The sequence below is a fragment of the Nicotiana sylvestris genome, chromosome 5, assembly GCF_000393655.2.
Source record: "Nicotiana sylvestris chromosome 5, ASM39365v2, whole genome shotgun sequence".
Classification (NCBI taxonomy): Eukaryota; Viridiplantae; Streptophyta; class Magnoliopsida; order Solanales; family Solanaceae; genus Nicotiana; species Nicotiana sylvestris.
The window spans coordinates 183,259,971-183,274,295 of record NC_091061.1 but is presented as its reverse complement, the minus strand read 5'-3'; the positions used below and the strand labels follow the sequence as shown (position 1 = coordinate 183,274,295).

The 14,325-nt window shown below is 40.8% G+C and overlaps 1 protein-coding gene across 1 annotated transcript; it reads left to right on the top strand.

The window, feature by feature from the left end:
• The first annotated feature begins 11,439 nt into the window (after window positions 1-11,439).
• On the top strand, window positions 11,440-11,868 carry LOC138869767 (uncharacterized). The gene has a single exon (XM_070147430.1). The coding sequence runs from the start codon at window positions 11,440-11,442 to the stop codon at window positions 11,866-11,868; it is 429 nt and encodes a 142-aa protein (XP_070003531.1).
• The last annotated feature ends 2,457 nt before the right edge of the window (window positions 11,869-14,325 follow it).

Sequence of the window (14,325 nt, the reverse complement as noted above, 5' to 3'; positions counted from 1 at the left end):
GTTAAGTGACAAGATTCAATCTCATCCACTCATCTTGATTTAATCCAACGGTCCTAGTTTGATCTTCATCCTAGGTATTTAAAGCCTAAAATCCCCAAAAATTTGCCACATTTCCCCCTTATTTCCTCTCTCTTCTTTCCCTCTCATCACTCTCTCTTCTCTCTCCCCCAAGCCATCACCGCCGCCCCATCGCCGCTGCCGAAAATCGCCCACCGGTGGCGGCCGAGCTCCAATCCGCCCCAAAATTTCACCACTTCTTCCGCTCAACCTCCTCTCCATGAATTTGAACCCCAAAATCCCATAACCCTTCTCAATCTTCGTAGATCTAAGCTTAAACGACACCTTAGCCGCCGCCCACCACCTCCAAACAACGAAAATTTTACACCATCGCACTCGTCTTCTCCCCCTCTTTCCATATATCCAACTCAAAATCCGAAAAAACCCCGACCACCGCTGGCAGCCGCCCCCACTACTGCCGGTCCACCGCCCCTCTGCCGCCACTGCCTCTCGCTTCTCTTCTCAAATCGGCCTCGAGCAAGGTTATGTCATTGATATCGTTGAAATCGGACTCGGATTCGTCGGAATTTTTGGTTTCAAGAATATCAACAATAGAAGCTTGCTCGAAGTCGTACCACTGCCTATCGTCATTTCCGGGATGCTCGAGTATGTGGTAAAATCGTAATCCTCTGCCTCGTTATTAATTTTCTGATTTTTTAGTTTTTTAGTTAGAGTTAGTTTCTGTCTTATTTCTTCATTTAATCCATTTTTGATTATGTTTGTCTAGTTGGTTTTATTAAATCGCTTCAGCGATAGTGTGCGTTCCGTTTGGCTTTAATAGTTAATTTTTGTTTGCTTACGATTGGTTCATAACACATGTATTGAAGTTTAATTACATGTTTTAATACTTGGTTTAGTTTGAATCAACAGGGTGATATTAATGTTGTTAAAATCTGAAATTTATGTTATTTTATCACAAAACAGGGTGCTAGTAGCCTACCTTTACTAGTTAGGGTGGCTGAAATGACAGTTTTTCTCCTTATTTCTGACATAGTAGATTTCCTTTGACCTTTGGATAGATTTTGAACAGTGTTTAGCACACAATGTCAGTTTTTGTCGGAAAGGCTTTTGGTGAACCAAAATCTGTCCAAATTTGACTATTTAAGGGCTGTCGTTTCCTCACTTTAGGGGGGACTCCATCACACTTCCATAGAGCATTTTATTTTTGCTTTGAACATACAAAAACAAAAAAAAATCAGCAGTTGAAGCATCCTTTAGTAAGCTAAAATTGTAAGTCTTAAGAGTGAATCTTAGAGTGCAAACCTTTTTTAGAAAAATATAAATCTTCTTTAGAGTTCGTTTCCGGGTTTCTTCTCTGAGTTTTCGGGTTGTTTTAACACGGATTTGCTGCTGGTTTTATGGTTGTTGTGCTGCTGTTTTTATGTTGCTTTAATTGCTGGACTACTGTTTATTCTTTTACTATCCAGGTAATCCTTTAAGACTCGTAAGGTATGTATTTTCAACAATGGGAACAACTTGAGCATGATGCACCATTTAAATGTGTTTGATGTGATGAATAGTTTGACAACAAACGAGCTTTGTATGTTATTGTTATGTATCAAGCATGTGATAATGTGAATATAGTCCTTTTTTAACCAAAAAATAAAAGCTAGCCCACTTACCTTTAAACAACAAAATTACCCTTTTTCTTCTATATAGCATTGGGCCAATTAAAATCTATTTCTTAGCGCATTTTAATAATAAATTCCAGCAGCCCAAGAGCTCTTTACAAGCTGGCCCATTTTTTTTAACTAGAAGTTGGCTCATTTCTTTTAAAATAGATTAAGTTGGTCCAACTTTTATTTGCATAATTTTTCCCAACTATAAAGCTAGAAAATAATAATAATATCAGATTTTTTTACTATTTTTAATTAACTCATTTCCTTTTAATTAATTTAAACGCTAGGCAATTAGTAAGTGCGCTTTAACTCACGAAATCACTTGTGTAGCGTGATGTTTTAACATTCGATAAATTAATTCAATAGTCGCATACCATGCCCATTAATTTTAGTTAATTCTCAATTTAGTTAATCTTTTTGTTAAGATCGCGGATTCACTTGCGTAGCGCGATAGTAGATTTTTTTTAAAAATAATTTTCAAAACTAATTTCTTCGAATGTAGTAATTTTCTCAGAAGTAAATAATGTGCTAACAATCGTTTGTCATGACTGCGGATTCGCTTGCGTAGCGCCGTTATGACTAAATAATAAATTCCGTCGATCACGCATTCACTTGCGTAGTGTGGTTATGACATCTTCTTATTCAAAAATATTCTTTAATTTTTCTAATAATCAAGAGATAAAAGCGCATAGGTAAAACATAAAAATTAATATAAATCACAGTTTGTTCAAAATTAATTCAAGCCAAATGTAGTCGATAAAGCGACCGTGCTAGAACCACGGGACTCGGAAAATGCCTTACACTTTCTCCCCAGTCAACAGAATTCCTTACCCGGACTTATTTTTGCAGACCAATAATAATAGAGTCAAACCTTCCTTTGAATTGGGATTTAAATAAAAGATGACTTGGAACACCGGCAAAAATTAATTCCAAGTGGCGACTCTGTAAATAAAATAATCCCTATTTCAAATTTGTCACTTCAAGTGAAAAAACTCTTTAACCCACAATCCATAACACGTTACATTTTGTACATATCTTTTGGAGGGTTAAAAAAGGGGTGTGACAGCTCTGGCGACTCTGCTGGGGACTAACCTGTATTCGAGCTTGTACATGTTGACTTTTATTTGGCTTTATTAATTCTGTATATAGTGTGATTTATTTGTTCCTAATGTGCTACCTGTTCGTTTTTTACTGCTTCGATATTGTTGAACTGTACATATAAACTGTCTTCTCACGCACCCTTATGAGTCTTCTTGAAATTAAAAATTGGGCATTTACTTGACATAGCCCGCCTTCTTTGAGATAGCTGAGGTGTTTGTCACCCGATGAAGGATTTTAGTCACACATGTTTTAGGCGGGGAGCGCCACCAGTTAAGCCGGAAAGCAATGCTACCGGTACATTGACCCTCCTCGGCTCGAGTTGTTCCGCTCGAGTAAGCCAGTCTAAATACCTTCTCCACCAGGATTTAAACCTAGAAGAACAAACCTCACGCCGGATATCCCTAGTAGGTTCGCTTTATGTGCATCACGTGCATTTGACTTAGCGAAACTCAGTACAGGGGCCGGGTCCGTATAAGACATGTATCCTCTTTGAGACCATCATGTTTACTTATGTGCTACTTGATACATCATTTGGAAGGCTTACTTGCATTGTTGACCGGTTTTAAAAATTAGTGTAATTTAAAAAAAAAAAAAAAAAGAGAAAAAGGGAGTCATTCTTTTAGTTTAGCGCAAATAAACCCTTTTAAAAGAAATATTTTGTAGTAGTCTGGTGTGAGGTATAAGGATTATTTTTCATAAAAATCAAAAGGGAAAAGTACATAGTTCCACCGAACTACACGGGTCTGATTCTCACCGGATGTGAGATACGTAGGCAAACCTCATCGGTTCCGACCCCAATTTTCAAAAAATCCAAAAAATAATTCCCTTAGTTCCTTCTTTAGAAATCTTTCCTTAGAAAATTTAAAAAAAATTCCTTCTTTCTGAAGTCTTTCATATGGAAAATAAAATAAATAAAAAATTAAAATCCAAAATACGGGTTTCCTTTATTTTGAAGTATTTTTCTCAAAAAATTAAAAAAAAATTAAAAAAAAATCTTTTCCTTGTTTAAATGTCTCTCTTTCAAAAAATAATTTTGAAAATTGAAGTCCAAAAAAATTTTACTTTTCTTTAGAAGTGCTTTTGTGAATAAATAAAAAACTCAGAAATTCAAAAAATATTTTTCTTAAAAAGTTCCCTCTTTCGAAAATTAAGAAACGACATCCAAAATGCAAAAATATTTTCTTTCTTTTTTAGAAAAAGAGAAAACAAATGAAAATTCAAACAAAAATATTTTCTTTTTACTTTTAAAATTTTCAAAGTTCAAATCAAAAGCAAATGAATTTTTTTTAGAAGTCTTTCTTTCAAAAATAAAAATTAAAAAAATCAAAAAATATTTCCCTTCTTCTTTTAAAGCATTTCTTTCAAAATATTCTAACCAAAACAAAAGAGTTAGCTTATTTACTCGATTCTCGATCTTCCCGAACTACGCAAGATCTGATTCATGCGGCGCCATGATACGTAGGCAATCCCCATCGGATTCGATCATAGCCATAAAATAATTGAGTAAAATAACTGGAAAAAAAAAGAAAAAGAAAAATTGAGTGAAAAAAGGGAAATAAAAGAGTGACGAAAAAAAGAGTGCCAAAAAATAAAAGAGCGGTAGAAACGAAAAAAATCAAGAGTGGTAAAAGAGATGCAGAAATGAAGAAAAGAGGTACAAAGTGAAAAGGGCTAGTTAAGGTCGGGATGAAACATGTAACCGTTCAAACACACGGTAGAAGCGTTTAACTGTTAGGTGCATTGCATCCTAACGTGCGATTTCCTATACGTTAAATGTTTCAGAACTAACGAAATTATTGGATGTGCAAATTAGCCAGGTTTTGGTGGTTGGTTTTGTTAGTAGTCTAGCCTCCCCTCCTTCACAAGATCCAAAGGCACATATGGCCTCCGCAAGCAATTTACCAATCATCGGTCCTGAAGATAGCCCGACATCGGCTATTTTGTAGCTAGAATCAGCAGTTGCTGAAGAGAATAAGATGTTGCATCTCCGCATATTGAAAATGTGGAACGCATAGTCTAATGGTAGGGAATCGCCAAGTGCAATGGGTTCCCTGAGTTGATCCCCAGGCCAGGTGAGGATACCAACGCCCCTATGCCCAACCCGCTCATCCCATGCGGGCACCCTCCAATGATCTTGGCTTGCCTTCTGTGGTTCGCCCCCAGGCACCGCCTCCAATGTTAATTTTTCAGGGTCCACAGATTCAACCAGAAATAACATATGTTTCATGCTAATTGTTGATGTTAAATAATCGAGTCCGGTAGGGGTATGGTCTTAACCCTTTTATTTTGCAGAAAATAAAGGATGAGGTCCCCAGTTTTGGAATGGCTAGCACGCCCCCACTCTTGCTAAACTGGTGGAGGAGTCTTCCATCAAATGACCAAATCAACGAGTGTAAAGAGAGGGCCGCCAAAGCTAGCGAAAAGTTGGAATATCTTGAGTACAGTCTGCTGGAATTGGAAGGGAAAGTAAGGAAGAGAGTCACCGACTGCCAGAGTGCCGAGGGAAACGAAGGAGAACACCTGGCAAAGGTATTTTTACTGGCGAACCTACGCGAACTGGAGGATCTGATCAACGAGAGCATTCAACCTGGGGAAGGTCCTTCAGGGACCAAGTAGATAGGAGTTTATCTTTTTGCTTTATAAAATGTAATAAGGCCAATGGCCATTAGTGATTTTCATTTCTTGTTTATTTAGTGTCGATTTGGGATTCGTCTACTTTTTATCAATAAAATGAGGCATTTAGCATTATAAGTTCTCCAAATCAATTTGTCGCTAGGCCTACCTCGGGCACAATGAGGCTCCCAAATTAGGATACGATTTACATGTTTGCACTACATGTTTAAAGATCGCAACATTTTTCTTATAATTCGCACTGACTTGTTACTTTTTGTTTTTACTTTTGTTTTATTTATTCCCCTCCCCAAAGGTTAGTTCGTGCACTCTGGCATCATCATCATATTCCCCAAGATCAAAGGGCCCTCCACCCACTCCTCCTCTTAGTCCTATCAGAAGCGGGAATAAAGGAAAGATGGAAGATTTGAACAACACCAGAAAGGAAAACTCAACTGAACGGGTAAAGGTCACCCATGGTGCTCAGGTCTCCAAAGAAAGTGCGTCCCAACTCGAGCAGAAACTGTTGAAATTTCAGGAGGAACTTGATCATGTCCGGAATCTGGCAAACTTGTCATTTTCCCTCACCAATCCGGATACTAATTTTCCAAACGCTCATAACCCCACGCCTCCACAAAACATCCCAAATCCACAAAACCACCCCGCTCCTCACCACCATTGCAATACTTGTCGCACATCCAACAATACTCCACTGCTCATACCTGAGCCTTTGAATTTCACAAATGACCATTTCCACGCCCACCATAACACCCCCATCTACGTGGAAACCATGCCACACTCCACCCAACCTATTTCAAGCATACCCGAGTCTGATGATAAAGACTCACTCATTAGGAGTCTGGCTGAAGAGCTTAAGAAGTTGACTAGCCGAATTCAGGGCGTCGAAGAAAGTAAGGGGATTGAAGGGTTGAACTACGAAGATCTTTGCATACAACCGGATTTCGAACTGCCTGCGGGGTACAAACCTCCTAAGTTCGAGATGTTTGACAGTACAGGGGATCCGAGAGTCTACTTGAGAACATACTGTGACAAGCTGGTCGGAGTAGGGAAGGACGAAAGGATTCACATGAAGCTTTTCACGAAGATTCAGAGAGGAGATGATTTGTCTTGGTACATTAGCCAAGACCCAAAGAAATGATCGAACTGGGTGAGTATGGCGTCTGACTTTATGGACAGGTTCAAGTTCAACACAGAAAATGCGCCAGATGTGTTCTACATCCAGAATTTAAAGAAGAAGCCCACGGAAACATTCCGTGAGTATGTTACTCATTGGAGATCAGAAGCCGCTAAGGTCAGACCGGCTTTAGAAGAAGAACAAATGAACAAGTTTTTCATTCGGGCTCAAGACCCGCAGTACTATGAAAGACTGATGTTGATTGAGAGCCAGAAATTTTCCGACATCATCAAGATAGGGGAGAGGATCAAGGAAGGCATCAAAAGAGGTATGGTTACAAACTTTGAAGCTTTGCAAGCTACTAATAAGGCTTTACAGTCTGGTGGTACGTCCAAGAAAAGGGATGTAGGTGCCGTAATGGTTGCACAAAGATCCAAATCGCCTATATCAAATACCAAACCTATCTAATACCTCCACTCACATATCAGCCTACCCCGAATTACCAAGCATTCTCACCCTCTTACCAAACTCCACCACCTACTTATCAATCACCCCCACCTCCTACATATCAACCTACTTCACCCAGATATTCCCAACCTGCACATGTCTACCAAACTACAATGCTTAGCCATCCCACTATCAATCACCTCCCATACGTCAAAACTTTCATAGACCTCGACCAAATTTCGACCGCAGACCCCCCTAAATAGTATATCACCATTGCTGAGCCAATTGACCAGTTGTACGAAAGGCTCAAAGCTGCTGGTTATGTCACCCCTATCCCTGCTATAACCCCTGAAAACCCTTCTCAATGGGTCAATCCAAATAAATCTTATGCATACCATTCCGACATGAAAGGGTATACCATTGATGAATGCCGCTCTCTGAAAGACAAGATCCAGACTTTGATTGATAACAAGAACATTGTGGCAAAGGAGCCTACTCCGAATGTCCGCAACAACCCTCTGCCAGACCATAAGGGTGGAGGTGTTCACATGATTGAAATAGATGAGGAATGGGATCCCAAAGGATCGATCGGTTTAATCACAGAAGGTGACGAACCAAAAAAGCTAATAGTCACCCTTAATCCAATTGCAGTCCAGACTCAGCCTTCTGGGGACACTGAGGTAATAATGTTTGTGCCGCTTGAGTTTGAAGCAACTTCAAAGACACTAACACCAATCGAGGTCGAATTCGTGACTCCAGCAAATGCACCTCCACCATTTGAAGTTGTAGTTTTACCTCCCAAAGCACATGCTCTGTTCGGAGTGGAGATGTCTACGCCGATCCCAGTGGCGATGTCACCCGTAACACCATTCCATAAAATTCCATACCTTGGCATTACATAGCCGAGGCGAGAAGGAAAGGGAAAGCCAAGTTCGGGGAAACAGTTGCGGCATAGGGTATGACAAGAACCTGCAGGGTTTATACTCCGGAGCATTTAGCTGAGTCGAGTAAGCAGGCCTCTGGTCGGCCGACCATCCCTAAAACCAAGCCAGATGATCTCTGGAGAAAGATACAAGCCAAGGAATACTCAGTTATTGATCAGCTGAACAAAACACCAGCACAGATTTCTATCCTAGCTTTGCTGCAAAGTTCTGATGCACATAAGAATGCCTTGTTGAAGGTGCTGAGTGAGGCATATGTACCGAGCAACATCACCAGAGGAGAAATGGCAAACATGGTAGGGCAGGTACTGGAAAGTCACAAGATCACTTTTCATGAAGATGAGTTGCTACCAAAAGGGTTGAGTCACAACAAAGCATTGCAAATCACCGTGCAATGCGAAGATTATTTTATCACTAGGATCCTGATTGACGGAGGGTCCAGACTCAATATTTGTCCGTTTGTAACACTCAGAACATTGGAAATAGGGCTGCATGAGATCAAGGACGGGGCCATCAACGTCAAAGCTTTTGACGGTTCCCAAAGGTCCATTATTGGGTAAATTAGTTTGTGCTTGCAAATGGGGCCTACTTGGTTCGATGTCGATTTCCAAGTAATAGATGTGCCGACATCTTACAACTTGTTGTTGGGACGACCGTGAATTCATGCCGCTGGGGCTGTAGCGTCAACACTACATCAGGCAGTGAAGTTTGAATGGAATCACCAAGAGGTGATCATTCACGACGATGGTAGCAATCCCATATACAGTCGCCAAACTATCCTAGCAATCGGAGGAAAAAGAAAGATAGGCGGGGAAACCTATCACCACATCGAGCAAGTCAACGTCGTTGACAAAGACAAATGGTGGGACAACAAAATTGAAAGCATATTGAACTGGAGCGAATATGAACCTGGCAAGGGACTTGGCAAGAACCTTCAAGGAATCGCCAAGCCTATCAAACTGAAGAAACATGGCACCACTTTCGGTCTGGGATACGAGTATACTTGGGAGGAATTCAACAACTGGTCGCCACCATGGAGCGGTCCATACTACCTGTTGGAGCAGCCAATACCACATTTGGAGCAGACTTTCCAGCTGGCCGATTTTATCTATTGGTCGGAAAAGGAAGAAGCACTGGCAGGAGTGAGAAACTTGTTCCTAGAAGATGATGACATAGATTGTTGTGTCATTTTCGAGGAGGAAGGGGAGGAAGGCCCTTCCATACAGGCCGTAAGCCGATGAGCATGCCTCAACAATTGGACCGTTAGAACCACCAGAGCCCGGAAAGCCTCGGGATAGCAAGGTTGAACAAAGCATCATGCACTATCTTTTATTTTTACTAGTTGATTTTCCTTTCGCATTTTGAATTTTTTGCAATAAGATCTTCCAATGTTCAAAACAGTTATGAAATTTATCAAAGCATTTCGGTTTCCTTACAAATATTACTCTTATTATTTTCTCTCATTACTTTATTTATACAGCATTACTATTACCTATCTTGATGAACCAATGGTTGTGACATGCAACGAGACAATGCAACAAACAGACATAGATTTAGAGAAAGATGGTATAGCAGAAGAGATTGTTAAAGAAGTCGAGAACTTTGAGAACATGCTAAAGTCCAACCTGGACGAGACTGAGATTGTTAATCTGGGAGATGCAGAGAACGTTAAAGAAACACGAATTAGCGTTCATTTGTCACCGTCATAAAAGGAAGAGTACACAGAATTTCTAAGAGAATATGAGGACATATTCACATAGTTGTATGATGACATGACTAGTTTGAGGACATCTATAGTGGCTCACAAACTGCCAACTAATCCGACATGTCCACCGGTAAAGCAGAAGCTCAGAAAGTTCAAGCCTGATATGAGTCTGAAGATCAAAGAAGAAGTAACTAAGTAATTCAAAGCTAAGGTTCTAAGGGTAGTAGAATATTCGACATGGTTAGCCAATATTGTGCCGGTGCCGAAGAAGGATGGGAAGGTTAGAGTCTGTGTCAACTACCGGGATCTCAATCGGGCCAGTCCAAAGGACGACTTCCCCTTTCCAAACATACACATCCTGATCGACAATTGCACCAAGGATGAGTTGCAATCATTTGTAGATTGTTTCGCTGGATATCATTAGATCTAGATGGACAAAGAAGTTGCTGAAAAAACGGCTTTCATTGCACCGTGGGGGATGTACTGCTACACGATGATGCCATTCAGGTTGAAGAATGCAGGGGCCACCTACATGAGGGCCATGACTACTATTTTCCATGATATTATACACAAGGAGATTGAGGTGTATGTAGATGATGTCATCATAAAGTCCAAGAAAGTCACTGATCACATAGAAGATCTGAGGAAGTTCTTCAACAGACTGAGAAGGTACAACCTGAAACTAAATCCCGCAAAATGTGCATTTGGGGTTCCTGCCGGAAAACTACTTGGATCTATCAAAGGTCAAAGCTATTCAAGAACTGCCACCGCCAAAGAACAAGAAGGACGTAATGAGCTTCTTGGGGAGACTCATCTATATCAGCCGGTTCATAGCACAATCTATTATCATCTATGAGCCAATCTTTAAGATGTTGAAAAAGGACACCGCTACCGAATGGACTGATGACTGCCAAAAGTCGTTGGACAGAATCAAGGAGTACATATCAACACCACCAGTTTTGGTCCCGCCCGAGCCAGGTATACCTCTATTACTCTACCTCGCAGTATTGGATGGAGCGTTCGGTTGTGTTTTGGGGAAACATGATGTAACGGGGAGGAAGGAGAAGGCCATCTATTACCTCAGTAAGAAGTTCACCCAGGATGAGGCTCGGTATTCTCTGTTAGAGCGCACCTGTTGTGCTTTGACTTGGGTAGCACAGAAGTTGAAGCACTACTTCAGTGCTTATACTACATATCTCATATCAAGGTTGGATCCCTTAAAGTACATCTTTCAGAAGCCTATGTTCCACTGGCAAGCTGACCAAGTGGCAAATCCTGTTGAGTGAATTTGACATTGTCTACGCGACTCAGAAAGTAATCAAAGGGCAGGTACTAGCAGATCACCTTGCTGAAAATCCTGTGGACGGAGAATACGAACCCTTGAAAACATATTTTCCTGATAAAGAGGTATCATTCATAGGAGAAGATATTGCAGAATCCTATGACGGTTGGAGAATGTTTTTCGATGGAGCAGCAAATTTCAAAGGAGTTGGCATAGGAGAGGTCCTAGTATCAGAAACCGGTCAGCATTATCCAGTGTCTGCCAAACTCAAGTTCCCCTGCGCCAACAATATGGCCGAGTAGGAAGCCTGCATCTTAGGGCTCAAGATGGTCATTGACATGAACATTCAAGAGTTGCTAGTAATTGGAGATTCGAATTTGCTTATACATCAGGTCCGAGAAGAATGGGCAACTAAGAATTCCAAAATACTCCCTTATCTGCATCATGTACAGGAGTTGAGAAAGAGGTTCACAAAGACAGAATTCCAGCATGTTCCCAGGGTCCAGAATGAATTTGTCGATGCACTGGCTACCCTATCATCCATGATACAACATCCAGACAAGAACTGTATTGATCCCATTCCAGTAGAGGTCCATGATCAGCCAGCCTATTATGCTCATGTCGTAGAAGAAGCAGACGGAAATCCTTGGTTTCATGATATCAATGAATACTTGGCAAAAGGAGAATACCCAAAGCTCGCAAATCCTACTCAGAAATGCACACTTCGGAGGTTGTCCAACAATTTCATTCACAACAGAGGAATCCTGTATATTAGGACTCCAGATTTGGGATTACTGAGGTGTGTCGACGCAAAGAAAGCATCTAAACTACTAGAAGAAATCCATGTGGGGACATGTGGTCCTCATATGAACGGTTTTGTATTAGCCAAGAAGATACTCAAGGCTGGCTATTTTTGGATGACTATAGAAACGGACTGCATCCAGAATGTCCGAAAGTGCCACCGTTGTTAGATACATGCAGACATGATAAAGGTGCCACCAAATGTGCTTAATGCAACAAGCTCGCCATGGTCGTTCGCCGCCTGGGGAATAGATATCATCGGACCAATCGAACCTGCCGCATCAAACGAGCACAGGTTCATCCTAGTAGTAATTGACTATTTAACAAAATGGGTTGAAGCAGCATCTTACAGAGCAACGATTAAGAAAATCATGGCAGACTTCGTCCGCGATCATATCGTTTGTCGATTCGGGATTCTGGAATCAATCATCACTGATAATGGTTCCAATCTCAACAGTGACCTAATGAAAGCCATGTGTGAAACCTTGAAGATCAAACGCAAGAATTCTACAACCTACAGACCTCAGATGAACGGAGCAGTAGAAACCGCCAATAAGAATATCAAGAAGATACTAAGGAAAATGATAGAGAAGCATAAGCAGTGGCATGAGAAGGTATCATTTGCTTTATTGGGGTACCGCACCATAGTCCTCACATCAACTAGAGCAACCCCCTACATGTTGGTTTATGGTACGGAAGCAGTCATTCCCGCCGAAGTAGAAATCCCTTCCTTGAGGATCATACAGGAAGCAGAACTCGACGATGCAGAGTGGGTGAAGAGTCCTTATGAGCAGGTGGCTCTTATAGATGGCAAGAGAATGAATGCAGTTTTCCATGGTCAGCTTTATCAGAACAGAATGTCCAGAGCCTTCAACAAAAGAGTCAAGACGAGACAATTCACACCAGGGCAGCTGGTATTAAAGAAGATTTTCCCACATCAAGATGAAGCCAAAGGAAAATTCTCTCCCAACTGGCAGGGTCCATACATGGTTCACCAGGTTCTAACATGAGGAGCCCTCATACTTGCAGAAATGGATGGGGAAGTTTGTCCAAAGCTGATCAATTCAGATGTAGTCAAGCGATACTATGTGTAACCTTTATGCTTTCTTTCATGATGTAATTTGAACTACGCCTGACCTAATTCCTGTTTAAGAGGGGATACATAGGCAGCCCTATAGGTTCGGTCACAAGTCAATAAAATTTTCATTTCCCCCCGCAATTGGAAACTGGGGCAGAATTTTGAGAAGGACCCTCAAAATTTCGAAGTGATTTCAGCCATTCTCCGCAAGCAGCCTTCAGAAGCAGCAGCCCAGTAAATTGGGGCAGAATTTTGAGGAGGACCCTCAAAATTCCGGAGCAAGAGAAGTTACAATGTCTTGAACCACGTCACAATCGTCAGTTCATCTAAAGAAAACTATTCTTAATTATGTATTTATGTTACATTTTCTTTACTAAAATCATGCATGTCTATTTCTGAAATCGATCTGTTTAGAAACGCTACCCCTATGATATAGGCAATATCACCAGATCAAAATCAAGTAGGTCAAGCAAAGCCAGCAGGGGACACGAACTAACCTTTCCCCTTTACAAAACTCACATTTTTTTTGGATGCAGACACTTGAGTTGCAAAATCATCAAATATACCATACGCTTACAAGACAAACATTGGTCAGGAATACAACTCTCAAAATTGTGGCACTCACTCACAGGTGCTATCCGCATACAACAGTGTCTCGGGCAGGCACAATGCCCCCAGCAGCCACAATATCGCAATCAGCTATCAGCTAAGAAAACTCTATGTCCTTTCTTTCTTGTATAAGGTTACTATTCTGCCTTCCGAGGTTAAGCTCTACCTCCATCTACATTCTTGTATTGCATAAGGCTACCATTATGCCTTCCGAGACTAAGATCTGTCTCTATCTACTTTCTTGCATTACATAAGGCTACCATTATGCCTTCCGAGACTAAGCTCTGTCTCCATCTGCATTTTTGCAATGCATAAGGCTACCATTCTGCCTTCCGAGGTTAACTCTACCTCCATCTGCATTCTCTACATTACATAAGGCTACCATTCTGCCTTCCGAGACTAAGCTCTGTCTCCATCTTCATTCTCTGCATTGGATAAGGCTACCATTCTGCCTTCCGAGACTAAGCTCTATCTCCATCTGCATTCTCTGCATGCATAAGGCTACCATTCTGCCTTCCGAGGTTAACCTCTACCTCCATCTGCATTCTTCAATTGCATGAGGCTACTATTCTGCCTTCCGAGGTTAAGCTCTATGTTACAACCCATATCCACATGTGTTAGTTCATGCCATATATTAGTTAACATAAATCCAAGAAGGAATTATCTTTGAGATGATAAGAAGTCAATCCTATTGGTCTTAAGTGATACAAGAGTGTATAAGGGTGATTAACCAGTATTAGAAGTTAAACGAATCAAGGATGTTGTAACTCGAATTTTCAGGTAATCTAGCGGTGCTTAATACACTCAAGAGGTCATTTATGAAGGTATTTTAATCATATAATATCCGTATCATAAGTCTTGAAGTCAAACGAGTTATGAAACAAAAGTCGACAAAAGTTGTCGCAACTTAGGTTCATAATTTTACTTAAACATTAGGTCA

Bases quoted from the DNA above. Each gene is read 5' to 3' on its own strand.
- LOC138869767 (XM_070147430.1), top strand. From the start codon at position 11,440: ATGATACAACATCCAGACAAGAACTGTATTGATCCCATTCCAGTAGAG.